This window comes from Passer domesticus, chromosome 14, assembly GCF_036417665.1.
Source record: "Passer domesticus isolate bPasDom1 chromosome 14, bPasDom1.hap1, whole genome shotgun sequence".
In the NCBI taxonomy this organism is placed as follows: domain Eukaryota; kingdom Metazoa; phylum Chordata; class Aves; order Passeriformes; family Passeridae; genus Passer; species Passer domesticus.
Genome location: NC_087487.1, coordinates 12,640,973 through 12,658,671, shown reverse-complemented (window position 1 = coordinate 12,658,671; position 17,699 = coordinate 12,640,973). Strand labels below are relative to the sequence as shown.

Below are 17,699 nucleotides of genomic sequence, written 5' to 3'. Positions count from 1 at the left end.
GCAAAAGGAAAGTTCTAGAACCCACTCACAGGCAATGTCTCTTTAAGAGTGTCACCCTTCATAAAATCCAGAGATGAGAAGAATTCTCCCTCCTTCAGCACCTCTTTATACCACCTTGCAAGTTATACACAGACACAGTGTCACACTCATCACAGTTTATTGCTTATGTTCAAACATCTTGCTCTTACTCCAAGTGCTGTATTAGAAACAGATACAAAAAAAGGCACTAAACAGATTTTCTCCATATGATCACAATCCTATGGCTTCAGTCACATTTTGCTAAGGTACCTTAAATCACCAGCCTCCAGCTGGGGGCAGAAGGCAAATATTAGTATATTAGTGCTTAGCATCCAGTAAACAGAGATACTCCTGTGTGTTCCAGCCTACATCATGGAGAATGGGACAGGTAGGGCTGAGGCAGGCTGAAAACTCACTCCCATGTCCCTCAATAAGGCTGTACAAGCTAATCCACACCAGGCCCTACCAGAAACATCAAAGCCTGGCTCAGAGCTTTACACAGTGTTTGCCTGCAGGACACAGGGAGGTGGAGATGGGGCTGTATCAATGGCTTTCCCTGAAAAGTGTAAGAGAGAAAGCAGCTGGCAAACCAATGAAAGTATTTTGTGAAGTATTTTGCATCTGAGAGCTCCCCTGAGTGGGACTGAAAACACATTTTTAGCAATAAGATGGAACTCTCTAGGCAAAAGCTGGTCAAACCTCCACGGTCAGATGATCGAGACTCCTCTTCCTTTCTTGCAGGGGTTGCTACACACTGGGATAATGATCAACTCTGACGAAGGTAGGGATGGCTTACACATTGCCAGGAGATGAAACACAAAGGGAGAAACAAACAAACAATCAAACAAAAAATCCATTGTTTATAAAGGAGAGGAAGCCTAGAATATAGCCTATAACATATATCCCACACACAATGCTCCATTTTGGCCTGAGCTGCCAGACTGCTTCTACTTTTTGTGCTACTCTTTTCTATATTGAAAAGAAGAGCTGCTGAAGGCCACATCTGGTCTTCAAACACACTTAATTATCCTGCCCAGCAACCTCTTTCTTTTCAAACACTTCATTGGCAGGCTATCACTTCATATTCAAACTGGAAGTAATTCCAAGCCCAACCACAACTTCAGGTAAACTGGAGCACTGCCTCACCTGCTTACTTAATTCCACTTCCTTTGCCTTTTAATAAAGGAGACCCACACCTTTTAATTTTCTGGTTTTAGATAGCATCAGAAATAATAAGTGAGAACTTTGGTCCAGGTTAGTCTGTTCACATCTCCTTGACAGATTAAACAAGGACTTCTTGCACCAGGAAGCAGCAGAACACACAGGCCTAACTCTGATGAAGAAAAATGTTACATTTATCTCCTGTAAAATGTGCAATTTTGTCTCAGATGGTGTCAAACTGGTACTCTGCAAAGTCAGGAGCAGCAAAACCTGCATGCCATGCTAGAGAGCTGGACACAGCATTTCTCTTTTAACCCAGTTACACTGCCAGCCACCACTGCCAGTGAGGTCAGTGATGAACAATAACACAGCAGCAGGGCAACAAAATGAGCCATTTTCAAATGGCTGAACCCATTCAGCCAGCGAGGGAACACACAAGCAATCATGTGCTCATGAGCAGGGAGGACAGGGAGCACCAGATAGGAAAGTCTAAACCATGAATGCCCAAATCCAGTAAAAAGCTTTCTTCCACACAAGATTCTGATGTTATCATGACAAACTCCATTCTCTTCCCTCCTGGAGCTTAGACAACTAGAAACACGTCCTTGCAGTTTTTGTGACTCAACAAGCTCTGAGCCAGGCTTCTCTCCTCAACTGCATGTTCCAAACTCTTTATTAAACTGGAATTTTTCATGTAAAATTAAAAGAGAAAAACAAGCTCCTTATCACAATATCATTAATGGAAAATAGTTGTGCTTGCAATTACAGGGGTTTGGGAGTTAATGTGCTGTCCTGCACCAAAGCCCTCAGCTGTGGCCTGCTGGAGCAGTCAGAGTCACTGGCCAACAGTCCCTGGCTCACAGTATCAAAGAAAACAAAGAAAGTGCAGATTTTTTGGGACAGGAGTTGGCACTCACTAGACTGCAGCTCCAGCACCACAGAGACCCTTTCCAGGTACCACCACAGTGTGCTCAGTGCCTGCAGGGCACAGGATCCAGCAACCCAAACCCATCAGAACACTCATCCCTGACTTCAGGCTGCTCTAACTGCAGCTCTGAACCCACCTTAGCCCATTTGAGGCAATCTGACTGCAGGGGCCTTGGATTAGTGAATTGAAACGTTCCAGTGTAAACATGATTAGTGTAGTCATGAATCATATACCTATTACAGTTGCTTATGCAGTTATTTCACAACCCTGTATTAAAATAAAGGAATATTTTCTTATCTAGCAGCCAAGTTCCAAGTCCTCTTTTTGTTTGTGAAATATTGCTCGGCCTTTTCCTCTCTCCACCCCATCAGTGAGTGTGTCATGGCACTAAACTCATCTGCAAAGGCACAGGGAAGGAAAAGTGGCAGAATTCACTTCTTCAGAGGACAAAATTAATCTTGAGATTATTTTAAGACATGTTCATTCGAAAGTGCTATATGAAGATAAAAATCTATCAGAGGATCAAAGCTGCAGCCTTATACTATGTCACTGTTTCAGCTTCAGGTGTGGGCTTGCCAATGTGAGGATCCCCACCAGGGAGGAGAGGATGCCGCAGAAACCAATCACTCCTGGGTTGGTCTTGTAGATTCCCAGCGTATCCAAAGGGCCTGAGAGATCACAGAGGTTCTTCACCAAGTCCAGCAGCAACGGAGGATTCCTTTTCAGTATCTGAAAGAGCTGGCAGAGAAAATTGTGCAAACCATCGCTTTTCACACCGTTTAGCTCCTCGCTGTGCTTCTGCCAGACGGAATTCTCCTTTGTCTTTTCTTCCAGTGCAGCTTCTTCCAGCCTCCAGGAGATCTCGTACCAGTCCCTGGCCAGGTTCATCAGGAGGGAGCAGTAGTAGCACTTGGTAGCCCAGGTGTGCCACTTGGGTTTGTCGACGTGCGGCTGGAGGCCGACGCTCCGGAGCCAGAGCACGGCGTCGCACACCAAGTACAGGGCCCGGCTCACGTGGGAGGCTGTGAGGCACAGGCAAGGAACCACCTCTGGCACCTCTGCAGCCCTCCTGGCTGCCACCAAGGCGTGCACCATATTGCCCAGCCTGAGCACTGCAAGAAACCCCAGACAGGTTAGCACAGCCCGGCCTCACGCCTGCCGCAGTCCGCGTGTGCTTTTACAAAACCTGGAGGGCTCCAGGCATTTGAATGCTTGAGCACTTGCTAGGATTAGTGAGGAAAGGGGTGTAAACATCTCAGTTCTGTGTAAACATCGCCAGCCCAGTCACACACACAGGTTTGGTCAATAGCCAGGACTTGCAGCCTCTCCTGCCACTCCGTTCTTGCACATGGGGCCCCTCTGGACCAATATCACCCTCAGTGCCAGCAAATAAAGAACACAAACAGAGCCTCTAATTTCAGCTGTACATTTCACTGCATTTCACCTCACTTTGTGGACAGAAGATGTTACTGCATTAATCCTGCTGCAGCCATGAGTTGCCTCTGTGCCTGTGAAAGCCGGGGATTCACGTGCTGAGCACAGAGACCAAAGTCCCTCCTCAGCCACGAGTCTGCCAGAGGCACACGTGGCTCCCTGCAAACCCCGTGGAACACTGTATTCCATTTCAAGCTGCAACATAGGGCAAACCTGATTTCACCCGCTGCACAGTTTGGGTTTTGCCCCCTGAATGTTAGTGCAATATTATTGAAAACACCTCTTACACCCTGCTGCCTTGTCACAGTGACAGATGTTGACAGCAGCCAAGCCTGGTGGAACTACAAGAGCCCTGAATTCAGGCCTGGTGTCTATTAGTGATTTATTTAGCAGAAGCACAAGAATTATGGCTATGCTGATAAACCAACTGGCCTCCCCACTAGAAATTACCATAACTCTAAAGCTAATGGAATAATAAACAAATCCATGGCAATACCATAGACTAGAATATTTGTCTCATGGGTTGCAGTTGTTCCAGGATTGAGCAATTGACAAGTGGGTGGAAGATCAAGCTGCAAACAAGTGATACACACATAGTAACAGTGTAATCATCGTGAATGCAACCGTGACACAGAAGAGAGCGATGCAAATGGTCAGGCTGTAAGCATGGAAGGGTGTGTCATTTAGCAGGGTGTAAATGCTAAAGAGATTAATATGGTAAGTAGGATATAAGAGCCACATTGGTCCTTCAGAGGTGATTTTGTGGGATGATGATCTTTCAGCACTGGGCTGTCCCAACCCATCAGCTGGAAGGACTAATGTGCACACAGTGACTAATGAGCCAGCCTTGCCTCATAACCCTGGTGTGTCCTTGAAGAGAGGTGACAGTTTGGCCTCTACAGCAACAGCTGACTGCTGACTTATTCCTCTCATCCTTCCAGCAGTAATTCTGATTGTCTAACTGAAGAGGAGGCTGAAGAAGTAAAAAAAAGAAAAATCTATTTAGCCCTACCTAGCCTGGCAAGCCATGGCAGGGATAAGTCTATTGGCAGTTTTGTAAATATATTAAAAGAGGTTTTGTGGCTCAAGGTAGGTTAACTACAGGAAACACAAGGGCAGGAGCTGTTGTATTGGAAGGAGCAAGTGAAGAAGGTCTTATCCCTCTAGACACTGGGTACTTACTTTTCCGGCCAGAGCTCATGCTAGATTCCAACTGCTTGAGTTTCATTACCAGCTTCTTTTTATCGGCTTTATTCTTTATTAAATAGCTAAGCAACATGCATGTGTACTGAGTGGCTCTGGAAGGGAAAAAACGAGGAGAGGGGGACACGGGTGAGACACAGACAATCGCAGCACGGCAGCAGCAGCAGCACAGGCTCATTCCACAGGCTCAGGGCTGCCAGGGCTGGAAGGAGAGCGGGCAGTACAACCCCGCTGTCCAGGCGGGATCACCGGGGCGGGTTTGGAATGTCCCCGAGGGAGACTCCAGGCCCTCAGGGACACCCCCTGGGCCGCTGCTCCCGCAATGCACACAGGTTCCCCCTCAGCTGAGGGGAAACTTGTGTTTTAGTTTACGGCCACTGCTCCTCGTCCTGTGGCTGGCCCCTTTGAGCGGATTTGATCCGCTCCGCTCTCGGGCAGAGCGGGCGGCGTCCCCGGCGGGGCCTGGCGGGCTGAGGGGCCGCTGGCCCGAGAGCGGAGCGGGGGTCGCGGGGAGGACGCCTGCCCCCCACACTCACCGGAAGAGCTGGTCGCGGCCCTGGCAGCGGTTGGTGAAGCTCACGAAGCCCTCCATGGCCCGGCGGGAGCAGCGCGGGGGCCGCGGCCGCTCCGCCCCGCCGCGCCCGGGCCCCGCCCCGCCGCGGAACGCTCCGCTGCGCGCCGCGCTCCCGGCCGGGCCGCGGCACCGAGGGGCCGTTACCACGGCAACCGTCAACAACGGAGCAGCGGCGGTGTCACCCCGAAAGGCTTCCCCCGCCCCGGAGCCGCCGGCTGAGCTGCGGCGGATCCTCCCGGGAAAGCCAGAGGAGCCCGGCACGGCCCCTCGGCCCCGGCACGGCCCCTCGGCCCCGGCACGGCCCCCGGCACGGCCCCTCGGCCCCCGGCCTCGCTCCGAGGTCAGGCCGCTGTGAGGGGTGGCGGCGGTGGGTGCGCCCGAAACCAGCCGGTGTCTTGGAAATGGAGTATAAAGCTTCCAGCGAGAGCACCTGCTCTCAGAGTTAATCGTTGGGGTTTTACCCAGGAAGAATAAGGCCTGGGTAATCAACGAAGAACAAGATAATATTTTTTAATACTTTTGAATGCTTTGCCGTAATTATTATACATGCTTGCCACAAAGTTTTTGGGCTCTCTTTACCCATGGGCAGCCTGCAAATCCCTGTGTGGCTGAGATCCCCAGAGCAGGACAAAACCCCCAGGAGACAGAGGTGATACAAGGAGAATTGGGCTGTGCAGAGCAGGGTTGCTCTGGCTATCAGTACTGAAAGGAAACCCCCTTAGACATCATTAATCAAGTTTCCCCCATTACCTCATGAGGGAAAGTATTGAAGGACTCTTTATTCTTCTGCATCCAGGGTGATTCCTGCATCCGTGGTGCGTTTTGCATCTGCAAAGGGAGAACCATGGCAGTGAATACCCAGAAGCAGCTCCTGGAGATTCCCCCACCATCTGAAAAGGACTGGCCAAAGGAAGAGGAGGAAAATTTCTTCCTGCTGGATCCCGATCGGAAGCGCGATGTGCTGCCGCAGCCCCTCAGGATGATCCACAAACTGGTGATGCAGGTCTTTGAGAGTGCTGTGGAAATCATTGAAAAAAGGGAGATGCTCCGAGAAGCACAAAGACGAAAGGTCCAGCCCGTAAAATGCTTTCCTACAGCTGAATTCCAGGTACAGAGCCTCTCCCAGCAGAGACTGCATTAACCAGCAGAGCAGATCTTGTCATTCTGCTGTTCGTGACCTTCCTCAGAATGCACAACCATCTCACTGGTTCAGTTTAAAAGCCTGCAGCTTCTCAGCTTGTCTGACAGGCTCTGCTTCCCACCCAGTTATCACACCTCTCTAGGTATTAGGCACTAAATTCACCTTCCCAGGCTGGCTCCACCCTTGCTGGCTGGGGAGAAGGGGATTAGTCAGTGGCACACGAGTGGGCAAGCTCAGCTCTGTGCTCTGCTGGATCCTCCAGTGGGAGCAGGATGTCAGTGCTGGGCTATGTGGGGGTGTCCAGGAGGACACTCTGGTGTCTGCTGGTGTTCTCTGACTGCCTGGAGGAGTTCAGCATCCCGGCACAGCTCTGCACTGGAAGGGAAGGGAGGAATGCTCCTGAGTTCTTGGCCTTTAAAGCCCCTTCTGTTTGTGGGAAGGGGAAAGATGGGAGAAAACTTTCTCATTCCTAACACAGACCAATCTCTGTGACAGAGATGAGAGACCCTGCCCTGCTCTGGTGAGGAAAGAATATGTCAAAAGGTTTCCCTTGTGGAATAAATCAGCATTTTCTGGTGAAAAGGCCAGGAATATATCAGTGATATGGCTGATGAGAATGCAGTTGGGTACACTCATCTTTTCCCTTTCTTGGTAGGTAACTGAAAGAGCCAATTGCCTTGCAGTGTCTGGAGAATACATCTTTGTGGGTCTGTCTGTGGGTCTGGCTGCCTTCAGCAGGTGTGACTTCAAGGATGTCTGTGCCTGGGATGCAGCCAGGACAGAGATCTGTGCCATCCATGCCTCGGATCTGGGCAGCGAGTGCCACGTCCTGCTTGCTGAGGATGAAATGGGTCAGTGTGCCGTGCATTTCCTTGCCCTAGCTGGGGATTAGCTGGGCTCTGGAGCTGAGCTGGCAGTGCCACAGAGCACTGCTGGATCAGGAGCAGCGTTAGGGTGGCTGAGAAGTTTCCTAGAAAGCCCTGCAGAGAGAGGGCGTTGGACAGCTGGCAGATTGCAGGGTGGCCCTGGGGCTTGTGATTGGCAGGGGCTGTGGCTTTGGTGCCTTTCTGGCCCAGCAGAGGCAGGTGCAGAGCTGAGGGTGAAGCACAGTAAGGTTTAGCAGCATCTTGGGCTGGGCAGAAAGAGCTCTTGCTCGGAATGGCCTCCTGCCTGTGAGCTGCTCCTGCACCTGTACTAGTGTGTTGGTGAATCTGAAAGTTGTCAGTTCTGGTGGAGACACTTTTCAGACTGGCTTATCCATCTCTGTGCACAACCAGAGGTTTACTGGTGCTTGCATAAGGAAGCCAGCAAAAGTTTAGGGCTGGAAACAGTGGGATACTGATCCTTGGGCCCAGGAGGTAATGGAATCCTGCTCACTCTCCTGCACATGTTGTAACAGCCATCTCCCAGGAGCATGGCTAGCATTCATTCACTTTTCTCTCCCTCCTTCTGCTGCTTCTGTATTTCTGTTTCAGGGCTTGCCTGGCTCTTCTGCTTTCACAAGGAAAGCTTCCTGCTTATTAAAATCCTGAATGAGGTGGTAAGTGCTGAGCTAATTCCATGGACACGGGGCACAGGCTGGGAAGTAATCAATCATGAGCAGTACCAGCTGCCCTCAGAAATTTATTCACAGGCAGTAATGATCCAAGACTGCTGCCCAGTATTTACTTTTGTTCTTCCAACAATCTCGCTGGCCTTCAGCCTGCTGAGAGCTGTGTGAGGGCATGGAGCTCTCTGAGTCAGGGATCTAGCTTTGATCAGCCTGTTTTTCCTTGGCAGGAGGACATCAGCCAGAGAAGCCCTTGTGTGGAGGTGGTGCTGTCCCGAGGAGGTGATTATGCAGGAATCCTGCTGCAAGGCAAGTGCAGGAACACGCTGTGTTTGGAGACTCTTGTGTCCCAACAGAGAGGCAGCAGCAATGTTTTGAGGATGCTGCAAGTGGTCTGGGTACCCAGGGATTCTGTTTTAATCCTCCCAGTTCCTCCTCCAGCTTAAAGAGCAGCCCCTGCCACTCCCTGTCCTTCCCAAAACACTTGGTGTGCACGGGGGCTGATCCCAAAAGCGAGCTGTCTGGAGCTGTCAGTGCAGTCCCCAGCTCCCAGGAGGCTCAGTGGAAGCAGATTTCCCTCTCCAGAAGTACCAAACTCAGTTCTTCCTCTGGTTTGCTGTGGCTCACTTTTACACTGGAAAGATGTAGACCTGAAGAATTTTCTCGGCAGGTATAGGCCAGAGAGCATAGAGAACCTCTGAAAACACTGCAAGAAACTCATTGTTAGAAGGTTCCTCTGTTTCATGGCAGCTGAGTCCATGGCAGGCAGGTTTTCTGGACCTGTGTTTGGTGGGATCTGCCTGGACACATGCTGAGAATGAGACATGTAGCAGAGAACTAATGTGAGACCATGCCTCATTTTCTACTTTCTACTCTGCTACTCAGAGGCTCCAAGTCAGGTTCTTGACTGAGCAGCTTCATGGAATTTCTTTGATGGATGTGGGACCTTGAGGACTGAGCTGGAGGCTGAGGTGTCAGTCTCAATCAAGCATGTCAAGCCTTAGGTGGGAGGAGAGGTGGGCTTCATGGAGTTCACAGAGATTTTATGTTTCAAAAAATACACAGATCTTTTTAAAAAGGATAAAAGAAGCTGCTTGCCTGAAAGACCTTTCGTCCTCATTTCCAATTGCTTAACATGGTTTCCCAATGCAGACAGCACAAAAGCTTGGCTGGAGGTCTACCAATTGCCTAAGGATTCCTGGCTGGCAGAGATGGAAAAGAACGCAGGAGCTGCAGAAGAGCTGGCTTGCAGTGACAGGAGGTCAAGCTGCTCATCCGTGGTACAAAACAATTCCATCTCCCTCTGTGCTGTTTTTCCTTGGGCCTTTTTGCCCACAGCTCTTCCCCCAGGCCCTGCTGCTGCAGTGGCAGCAAGGCACAGCCTGAACCCTGCTGTTGGCCCAGGGGGGTGGTGTGTGTGTCTGCAGCTGCTGCAGCTGCCCATCCCACATTTCATAAGGCCTTTGTGCTCTTGGGACATGTCTGCGCTCCCAAGACTGGCTTTCTGAAGAGATTCCCCTGGTCCCAGGGTTTGTGTGCCTGCTGCCCCTCCCTGAAACTGGCAGCTCCTTTCTCAGCAGTATTGCTCCATCTGAGGGGGCCCTGGGTGAGGGTATTCCCACAGGGCTTCTCCCGTGTGTTACTGGGGCAAGGAGGAGTGGGAATCAGGCAGGATGCCTCTCTTTGGGAGTCTGGCCCTGAAGCAGGGTTTGTGTTTTAGATTACACACAAGGAGAGCCTGGTGGGGTCTCAGCCTCACCCACCTGAGCAGGGCAGAGTCTCTGCCTGTGTGCATTAACCACAGTCTGCTCTGTTCTTTGGCAGAAAACTGAGGGGCTGCATGGAGACAGCTCTGCAGAGGTGGTCTCTGGCCTCAGGGACTGTCCTGAGCTGCCATGGGGAATTTTAAGTGCTGAGTCAGTGCTTAACCCTCCCCTTTATCACTTTCACCCTGTGGGATTTCACCTCTCAGCACACAGACACCGCCTTCCCAGCACCTTGAACCAGCCCTCTGTCATAGCACCCTCCCAGCTCTTTCCTCTTCCTCCAGCAAAGACTTTCCTGGACATTTAAGAGGGAACTGCTCTCAACCTTGTCCTCAGGGCAAACACCCTGCTTAACCTAGCGAAGCCAAAACCAAACACTCAAGCGTTCTCTCTTTGCTGATTTGGTGCAAACTGTCCAAGTTCCTGCCCCTTCCTTCTCAGACTGGCTGATTATTAAGCCAGACCTTTTCTCTTTAGCCCAATGTCAGTGTGTGTGGGGGGTGGTGGTGGGCACACACTGGCGTTGGCCCCCTGTTACAATTTCCTGTTCCCAGCCATGTATATATGTGACCTCCTCCAGTCCTGGGCTCTGTGAAGTAAAATCTGGTTCTTGCTTTCGGGAGACACCCTTCAACCTTTAGTCCTCCTTCTTTGTTTTGTTTTTTTTTTCCCTTTATTTTCTGAGCATTGCTGTGACTCACACAGGCCTGTGCTGCAACAGGAATAATTGAGAGATGGCACAAAGACAAGAGTCTGGGCAGGACACCCTTGTAATGTAGTTGAGAAAGTAGTGATGCCCTCAAGCTTCTGTGTTTTGGCCTGAAAAATGAGCCCAAACCCAGTATCTCCCAGATAGTGCCAGCCATCCTTTGCATACACAAAATTTTCCCTAGATTCTTTAGGAAGCATTTGATTGCCATGAACAGGTGAGAACTCATCAGTGTAGCACACACCACAGTTTCAGGTGGGCACTTTTCTGTTGCAGGAGCTTCCAGTGTCTGCAATCCAGGCTGATGTAAAGCTGGATCCCCCAGAGCTGCTGCTGACTGTGAGGCCACCCAAACCCATTACAGGTCAGGACTGAGTCTGGATGTGCAGCCTGGTTCAGGTGGCAAAGGCAGCACGGCCCCTATAAATACAGAACAGGTCAGAAAGTCTCAGCAACTGATCCCTGGCCCTTTCCTGACCTGTCTGTCTGGTTACATGTGGGAGTTGCTTCCTCCCAGACCATCTCACATGTCACCTTTGCCAGCACAAAGTGCTTTAGAGCGTCTCAGAGTGGGTGTCACTGGGGAGGGAGGAGGCTGCTTCCTAGATCCAGCAGCACCCCTGAGTCCTGGAATTATAGAGAAATGCCAAGGACGAGGAGGGGACAGACTTTATGTTGGAAAATGCCACAGAAAGGCAAGGTGAGTGGGGTCCTCAGAAGTCTTGCCCTAATCCCTGCATTCAAATACTGGAAAATGAACTTGTGATATGGAAAGTCCCACACAAGATAAAGTGTTTTCTGCCTCAAGACCATGCCACCTCCAAATGCCTCCCTGGTGTTTGCTTCATGGGTTCTGCTTCTCCAGGACTGCCTTTTCCCTTGGTGTTCCCAACCCAGGCACCAGTTTTAAAGGCCCTTTGGATGCCTTGAAGGAAGTGGATGATGGCAGCATGCTTGGCTTGGGGTACAACCACCTAATCAAGGACTCCCAGTGGGAGCTGCAGGATGCAATCTTCTCTAGCACTTACCAGGAGTACCTGGAGGCTGAGGGTGTGACCAAGGAGGAGATCCCCAGGTGAGTGGCAGCACCAGCCAGGATTCAGTCCATGAGTCACCCACACAGGACACTGAGCTGTGTTGATGGAAGCCTCTGTCTTTGCTTTGCTTCCTTCATCCCAAGGCTTCAGGGCAGGGGGCTGGAGCCATTCCAGGTCTTGTCATAGTGCTGCCTACTTATCAAAGCATTTCTTTTACATATATTTCTTCCTTTTTTCAGATATGCTACCTTTCATTTCCTCCTTCCTAGCCAGATCCTGATGGGACCAGAAATGAAAGAACAGCCAGGTAATCCAAAGGGACAAAAAGCTGTTAATCTGTGAAGCACAGTCATTGCATGACATTGAGCTCCAGTGAGAGCTCAGTGGGTCTGGCTGGCATCCACTCTAAGTTCCATCTCCAAGGACATTAAAAAAACCCTGTCAGCTCTAAGACTTATAAATCAGTTACTGGAATGGAGTAAAAAAACCAAAAAAACCCACTTATCTTCATATTTTAAAAAAACCTACACAACCTCCCCCCTGAAAAAAACCCAAACAAATCAAAGCAATCCCCCCAAAAAATGAAAAAAGGAGGCATATAGTAAAGATTAATAAAAAAAACCCCAAAACCAACAAAGGGAGAGGTTGTTCTGGTTTAGTTTCTGTGTGAGCAGAATTTCTATCAGGAGTGCCATGAAAGCTCTAATGAGAGCTTTCTAATGGTGTTTTGGTGTCCCAAATGTTCCTTTCTTTGTCCCCAGTCTTCTTCTCTTTTTGCCATCCCCTTCTCTGTACCAGATACTCCAGTTGGCATCGGTGTGCATTGGGATGGAAACCACAATTTCTGCTTCTACTTACTCAACCATTCACTCAAGGACAAAGCGGGTAGGAAAGTTTTGCTCACTCTAGCAGAGCACTCTGTGGGGAGTGGGAGTGTTCTGTGGCCAGGGGCTCTCACTCTGCCAGGTCTTCATGATTCAGGGAAATGAGGAATTGGCAGGAAAGCTGACTTGTATCTTGTGGGTTAGGCTGGCATTTGGGTTGGGGCTCTGTGTGGCACAGACTGGCAGTGTTTTTAGTGAAGCCACTCTGGCAGGTGCATGTTTGATGAGGAAAATGAATGCCAGTACTATGTGAGAGAATGTTCTGCACCTTCTTACAGTTCTCTCTCTTCGTGCCATTCTGTTTAGGTTCTGATCTGAAACCTGATGTTGTGTGGCCGTGTGCAGCTCCAATTGCATGCTCAGCTGTCAGTTCCTGCTCCAGGTACCTGGCACTGGCAGGTGAAGATGCAACAATAACTATTTGGGATAAGCACCTAGGTGAGCTTGCCCTTTGGGACTCTATTGGGATCACTGTGGATAAATTGCACCTCTGCAGTTTGAGTTTGAGGCTCAGACTTACTGTGAATAAAGGGCTGGTGGTGAGTTTACAAGGAAATCTGAAAATAGTTTGGATTCAGTCATCTGTTGGATGCTTGGCCAGAAGTTGCCAGCACAGCATGACTGCCCTGGCCCCTGCAGAACCATCCCCATGCAGGGCAGTGCAGGGGCTGGAGCTGCTGCAGCGAGGACTGATCAGTCTGGCCCCAAGGCTTGGGACAGTGACAGTCACTGCTTTGCCACTGCACTCTAAGGTCACTTTTGACACTGTTGTGGCACCACAGTTCAGGCTGCCATCAGTGCTAGTGTCATCCTGCCATGATGGAGAAACTCTCCTGGCAGAAGAATCTCCTTCTGCCATCTGCTTGTTCTCCCTCTGAGTGGGCCACACGCCAAACTAAGCTGTGCTTGGATAAATGACCAGTTCCTTCTTCCTTCCTTCCTCCCTCAGGATACCCACTGTGTGTGACTGCCATTCTAGAGGAACGTTTCATCCGTAGTATCCACTTCCTGTATGGTTCTGCAGCTGCCAGTGATGAGACATGTGCTGCAGATCCTGTCTGTCCCATCATACAGCTCCTAGTGCTGTGTACAGACAGCTCTTTCTATTTGGTGAAGGCACCCAAGGCTGGGAAGTCCAGCATCACACTCCTGTCAGACAGGTGAGGTAGACTCCAGCCAAAGAAGCCATGGTTTTAATGGTCCAGTCTAACAGGGAGCCCCAGATTTCTGTGGAGTAGAGAACTTCCTGCTGTTTTTACCAGGATGGCTCTGCCATGCTGCTGTCAGCAGCAACTGTGGTTTTGGTAGTGCTAAAATTCAATGGGTTGCCAGAATTAGAGGTGTTTCTGGGTTCTTCTGTGCACCAGAACACAGATACTTCCAGCACAGCTCCAGGGCTGGTGCTGAACTATTTGTGTCTCTGCTGGATACCCAGGGGAATTTTTTTCTTCCCTCCTCTGCCCTAACAAAATACCATCCCCCTAGAAGTCAGAATAAGCATTTATTGCCATATTTCTATCATTTTTGTGTTCACTCCTACCCCTGCTCTGAAGACTCTGGGTTCATGCCTCTGTGGCAGGCAGGGATTTGTATCTCCAGTGTAGCTCCCAGGCAGGTTTGCACAGGGATGGGCCTCGGGGGTTCCTGCCTGGGAGGAGACAGGCTTTGTCTCTATAAGGAAGGAGCCTGGCTGGGACATTTTGCCAGCCAGTGTGCCACAAATTGCCACTGGCATTATCACAGCTTCTCAGTACGTGCCAGGTATGTGAAACAGAAGCATAAACCTGTGTCTCTTTCACAGGCCTGAAAATCCAAATCTTACTGTCAGTGCAGTGATGCCTGTCCTGGCCTTCCCCAGTGCAGTGAGTATTAACAGCTGGGCAGGAACTCATGTCCAGCTGTGCTGGGATCTTGTTTCCAGCAAGGACAGTAACTGGGTGCCTAGAGGTAATGAGCAGGGCAATCAGATCTTCACATCCTTTCCAGCATCCAAATATTTTTGGTGTGAAGATTTCCTGCACCAGTTATGGGTCTGTGTGCAGCTGGTAATGCTCAAAGGATTTCTCTTCCATGATCTTACTCAGTATCCCCTTGCACTTGTGTCCTCTAACTGGCCACTGAGGTGCACATGGACAGGTGAAGGTGGGAGGGCTCAGCCATGAAGCCTCAGGCATCAGGGTCAAATATGAGAGGGCATCCTGGGGAGGAAGGTACAAACACAACCTTGCAAGTGGCCTCAGAAAGTTTGCAGGCATGGGGAGGAGAGGACTAAAAGCCACTCAACATAGCAGCCATGCAGAAGGCTGGATCTGTGCCCTCTTGCCCTTTTCCAATCTAAACCTCCAGCAGTTTCAGTCCAAGTTCTCTGCAAGGGCTGTTCTCCATCTCTGCCACCCTATGACTATAGGGCAGGCAAAGAAAACAGCATCATAGTTGGGGATGTGAAGTCCTGGATGTCATCTCAAGTCCTTTACAGAAAATGTTTTTCACCCGTACTTGTCAATTTTGCTGCTTCAGGTCCTGATCTTCTGCTGGGATGGCACGGTGTCCCTGATGAACACTGACACATCACAGACTGTTTACTGCTTCTGCACTCCACCTTCCCATGCTGTGGCACCTGCCTGGCAGCCAGTGTTCACAGTGGATAGTGTGAATGGCTGCTTGCTGCTCCGAGGTGGGTGACACCTTGGGGTGGGTTAGGTACACCACCGTGGGTGCATTCAGCTCTGCACTGGTCCTTGACTGCTCTTGTTGGGTGACTCCTGGTGCACTAGCTCACTGTTCTTGTCTCTGTCTAGGCGATGAGCACCAGCAGGAAGATGAATTTGTCCAGAGCAAAGCCACTCACAGCACCATCTTCCTTTTTGACTTCAATTCCTACCCACTGAAGGAGGCTTTCCCAAAGAAACCAGATTTATCTCTCAAACCTGTGCAGGAACTGCAGTGGGTTGAGAGATGTAACATTTTTTTACAAGATAGGTTTGGCTTTCTGCCGGAGAGGTAAGTGCACCTGCATTGTTGTCAGCTGTGGTGTCCCTGAGTTCATGCAAGGTCTCACCCTGGGGCTTCTGGGTTGTTCTGTGTGCTGTGAGAGGTTTGTGTCTGAGTAAGGCTGGTGTTCAGGCAGCTGGATTCCTGGCAGCACCCAGAACTCTTCCTCCTCTCCCTAGAGTAGCTTCAGCTGTAAGTCGGGATGCAAGTTCTAATGTGTTTTTGTGCAGCACAGTTTGTGTGAGCTTGTCAGGGAGTATGATCCTCGCTGTTTGCGTCCTCCTTCAGACCCCCCAGCCAGGCAGAGCCGGGATCTTTCTGTGCCTCTCTCGACCCGGCTCCCTGTGGTGTTTAAGTGGTTTGTGTTGGAGGCTCCTCGGTTGGGGCAGGTCCCCGGCAGCCCGGGCTGGTGCATCGCGCCGCTGCCATCGTTAGATGGCACTGTGACATCTCTTTTTGGGGTCCTTTGCCTTGAATTCTGCTGGAGCTAGATCCGTCTCAGTATTTTGTATCTTCTTTTCACTATGCTTTAATTTTCCAGTTTGAAACGAAACAGGTGGGTGCAGGTGTGATCTTATAGCACATATTTATTAGCTGGTAGCCTTCCCTAATTCCTTGTCTCCAGGTGAATCCTGTGGAGTTGTCTGGCTAGTTAAGTGCAGAAAAGTTCCATCCTATGCTACCAGGCAGCAGTTCTGTCCCTCCTTCTCAAAATGCTGGAGAGGAGATTCCTGTTTGCCTTATAGCACAAAACTGGGGAGTCACCAGCTCCAGGGGTATCTTGCTCCCTGGGAACTGAGAGCTGAAGCCAGAGTACAACTGGAGTGGGACCTGTGTCTACAGAGACCTAGAGACAACAGAAATTCAGAGGTCCTTCCTCAGGAGCAGTGAACTTGACTATTGATTGGCATGAGGGAATCACTGGGAATTTTTGGACACAGGAAGTAGAACTGCTTAATTGGTAGTGAGCCCCAGGGGCCCTTGGGGGTGTTGTCTCAGCACTGGGGGAATGTCAGGGACTGTTTTTGTTTTAACCATCCTTTCCCCACCATTTTAGGCAGCAGGTACTGCTGGAAATGGAGAAGCAGGAATACTGGGATTGTCTGCAGGCTCAGGCAGCTGCCATGGACAATGAGAGAGAGAAAGTGAAGGGAGAGAAGAAGCAGTAGCCAGCCTTGCATGCTGAGGGCCAGGCTCATGATCCAGCACTGACATTTTGATAGACCCTCTATTGCAGTTATCTCTCTCCCAGAGACATGGAGCACCAGAGCAATCTGGTATGTTACAATAATAGGGTGGACCTTAATAAAGCCTTTCTTCTATTAAAAGTCTCTTGCTCTTCATAGGATTGGCATTTTGTCAGACTCTGATTTCCTGTCTTGTGTTGCTGGAGCTCACAGTGGGTCTCATTTTCTGTTCCTACCCAGATGGACAGCCATCAGCATCCTTGTGCTTAACCAGAAACCTTGTCCTTTCAAAGGAGGCAGCAAATTGCCTGTGGAGGTGTCTTCCCTCAGAGCATAGCAGTGCTAAGCAGAGTGACACTGCAGGGTGTGACAGGCCTGACATAGGATGTCCTGCAGTTGTTTCTCTTGACTTCAAAGCAGGCAGTTTTGGGATAAGACTGCTTAGGAATTGCAGCCTGGAAGGCCCATGAGAAACCTTCAGTCTCTTTACAACTGATCGTGCTTCTGGGATGACTGCCTAACCCACAAAGAATCTGACAAATCTCCCAGGAACAACTCCAGTCTGTGTGCACGGGGGACATTTTCCCCCCCAGTGCCTCCCCTAGTGCCTCCCACAAAGGTTCAGGGAGCACCAGTGCAGGGTGCCAGGGATTCAGCACAGACTGTGCTGTGTAGATGCTCCCATCCAAGGTCCCATTTCAGTTTTTCATAGCAAGTTGTCTTGCTTTGGGCTGAGTTTTTCTGATAGGTTTCAGCTCATCCTCTGGAAATGAAGCCAGCCAGTCTGCTGGGGAGGTAGGAAAAGGAAGAAGCATTCCATTTGTTTCACAGACTCAGATGCCTGGCTTTACTCTGGAGAAGGACGAGCTATTTGAATTAAACCTTCCTGTTTGCTACCTTTGTGAAGGCTCTGAGGCCTGTAGTAAAAGCTTTTGTGCTGTCATTTTCCATCTGCCACAGATTACAGCTTCACAGCTCATCTGATTGTTACGGATATTGGGACTGGGCTGTGTGAGCTCTTGCCATCTGCCTCGGTGCAGAGCTGGGTGGGTGAGCCCAAACCACCCTCAGTGCCTGTTTAACCCAGCCACTGGGTCAGCACTGAAGTGAACAAGGA

At 50.1% G+C, this 17,699-nt stretch overlaps 2 protein-coding genes across 4 annotated transcripts; one reads left to right on the top strand and one right to left on the bottom strand.

The window, feature by feature from the left end:
- Positions 1-140: 140 nt before the first annotated feature.
- PEX11A (peroxisomal biogenesis factor 11 alpha) lies at positions 141-5,391 on the bottom strand. Of its 2 annotated transcripts, XM_064389744.1 has the most exons (3): positions 5,281-5,391; positions 4,724-4,839; positions 141-3,219 (listed from the first exon to the last, which is right to left on the bottom strand). In XM_064389744.1, the coding sequence occupies exons 1-3, from the start codon at positions 5,334-5,336 to the stop codon at positions 2,654-2,656; spliced, it is 738 nt and encodes a 245-aa protein (XP_064245814.1). In that variant the 5' UTR covers positions 5,337-5,391; the 3' UTR covers positions 141-2,653. The 2 variants fall into 2 exon arrangements, with proteins under 2 accessions (XP_064245814.1, XP_064245812.1); XM_064389742.1 differs by lacking the exon at positions 5,281-5,391 and having other exon boundaries at positions 4,724-5,274.
- WDR93 (WD repeat domain 93) lies at positions 5,320-16,743 on the top strand. 2 transcript variants are annotated; one of them, XM_064389737.1, is made up of 16 exons: positions 5,320-5,658; positions 6,115-6,426; positions 7,115-7,310; positions 7,935-7,999; positions 8,239-8,317; positions 9,161-9,288; positions 10,760-10,847; positions 11,381-11,558; positions 11,760-11,827; positions 12,319-12,405; positions 12,711-12,842; positions 13,354-13,564; positions 14,206-14,266; positions 14,922-15,078; positions 15,203-15,404; positions 16,453-16,743. In XM_064389737.1, exons 1-16 carry the CDS (start codon positions 5,335-5,337, stop codon positions 16,562-16,564), a joined length of 2,400 nt encoding a protein of 799 aa, XP_064245807.1. In that variant the 5' UTR covers positions 5,320-5,334; the 3' UTR covers positions 16,565-16,743. The 2 variants fall into 2 exon arrangements, with proteins under 2 accessions (XP_064245807.1, XP_064245808.1); XM_064389738.1 differs by lacking the exon at positions 5,320-5,658 and adding an exon at positions 5,665-5,799.
- The last annotated feature ends 956 nt before the right edge of the window (positions 16,744-17,699 follow it).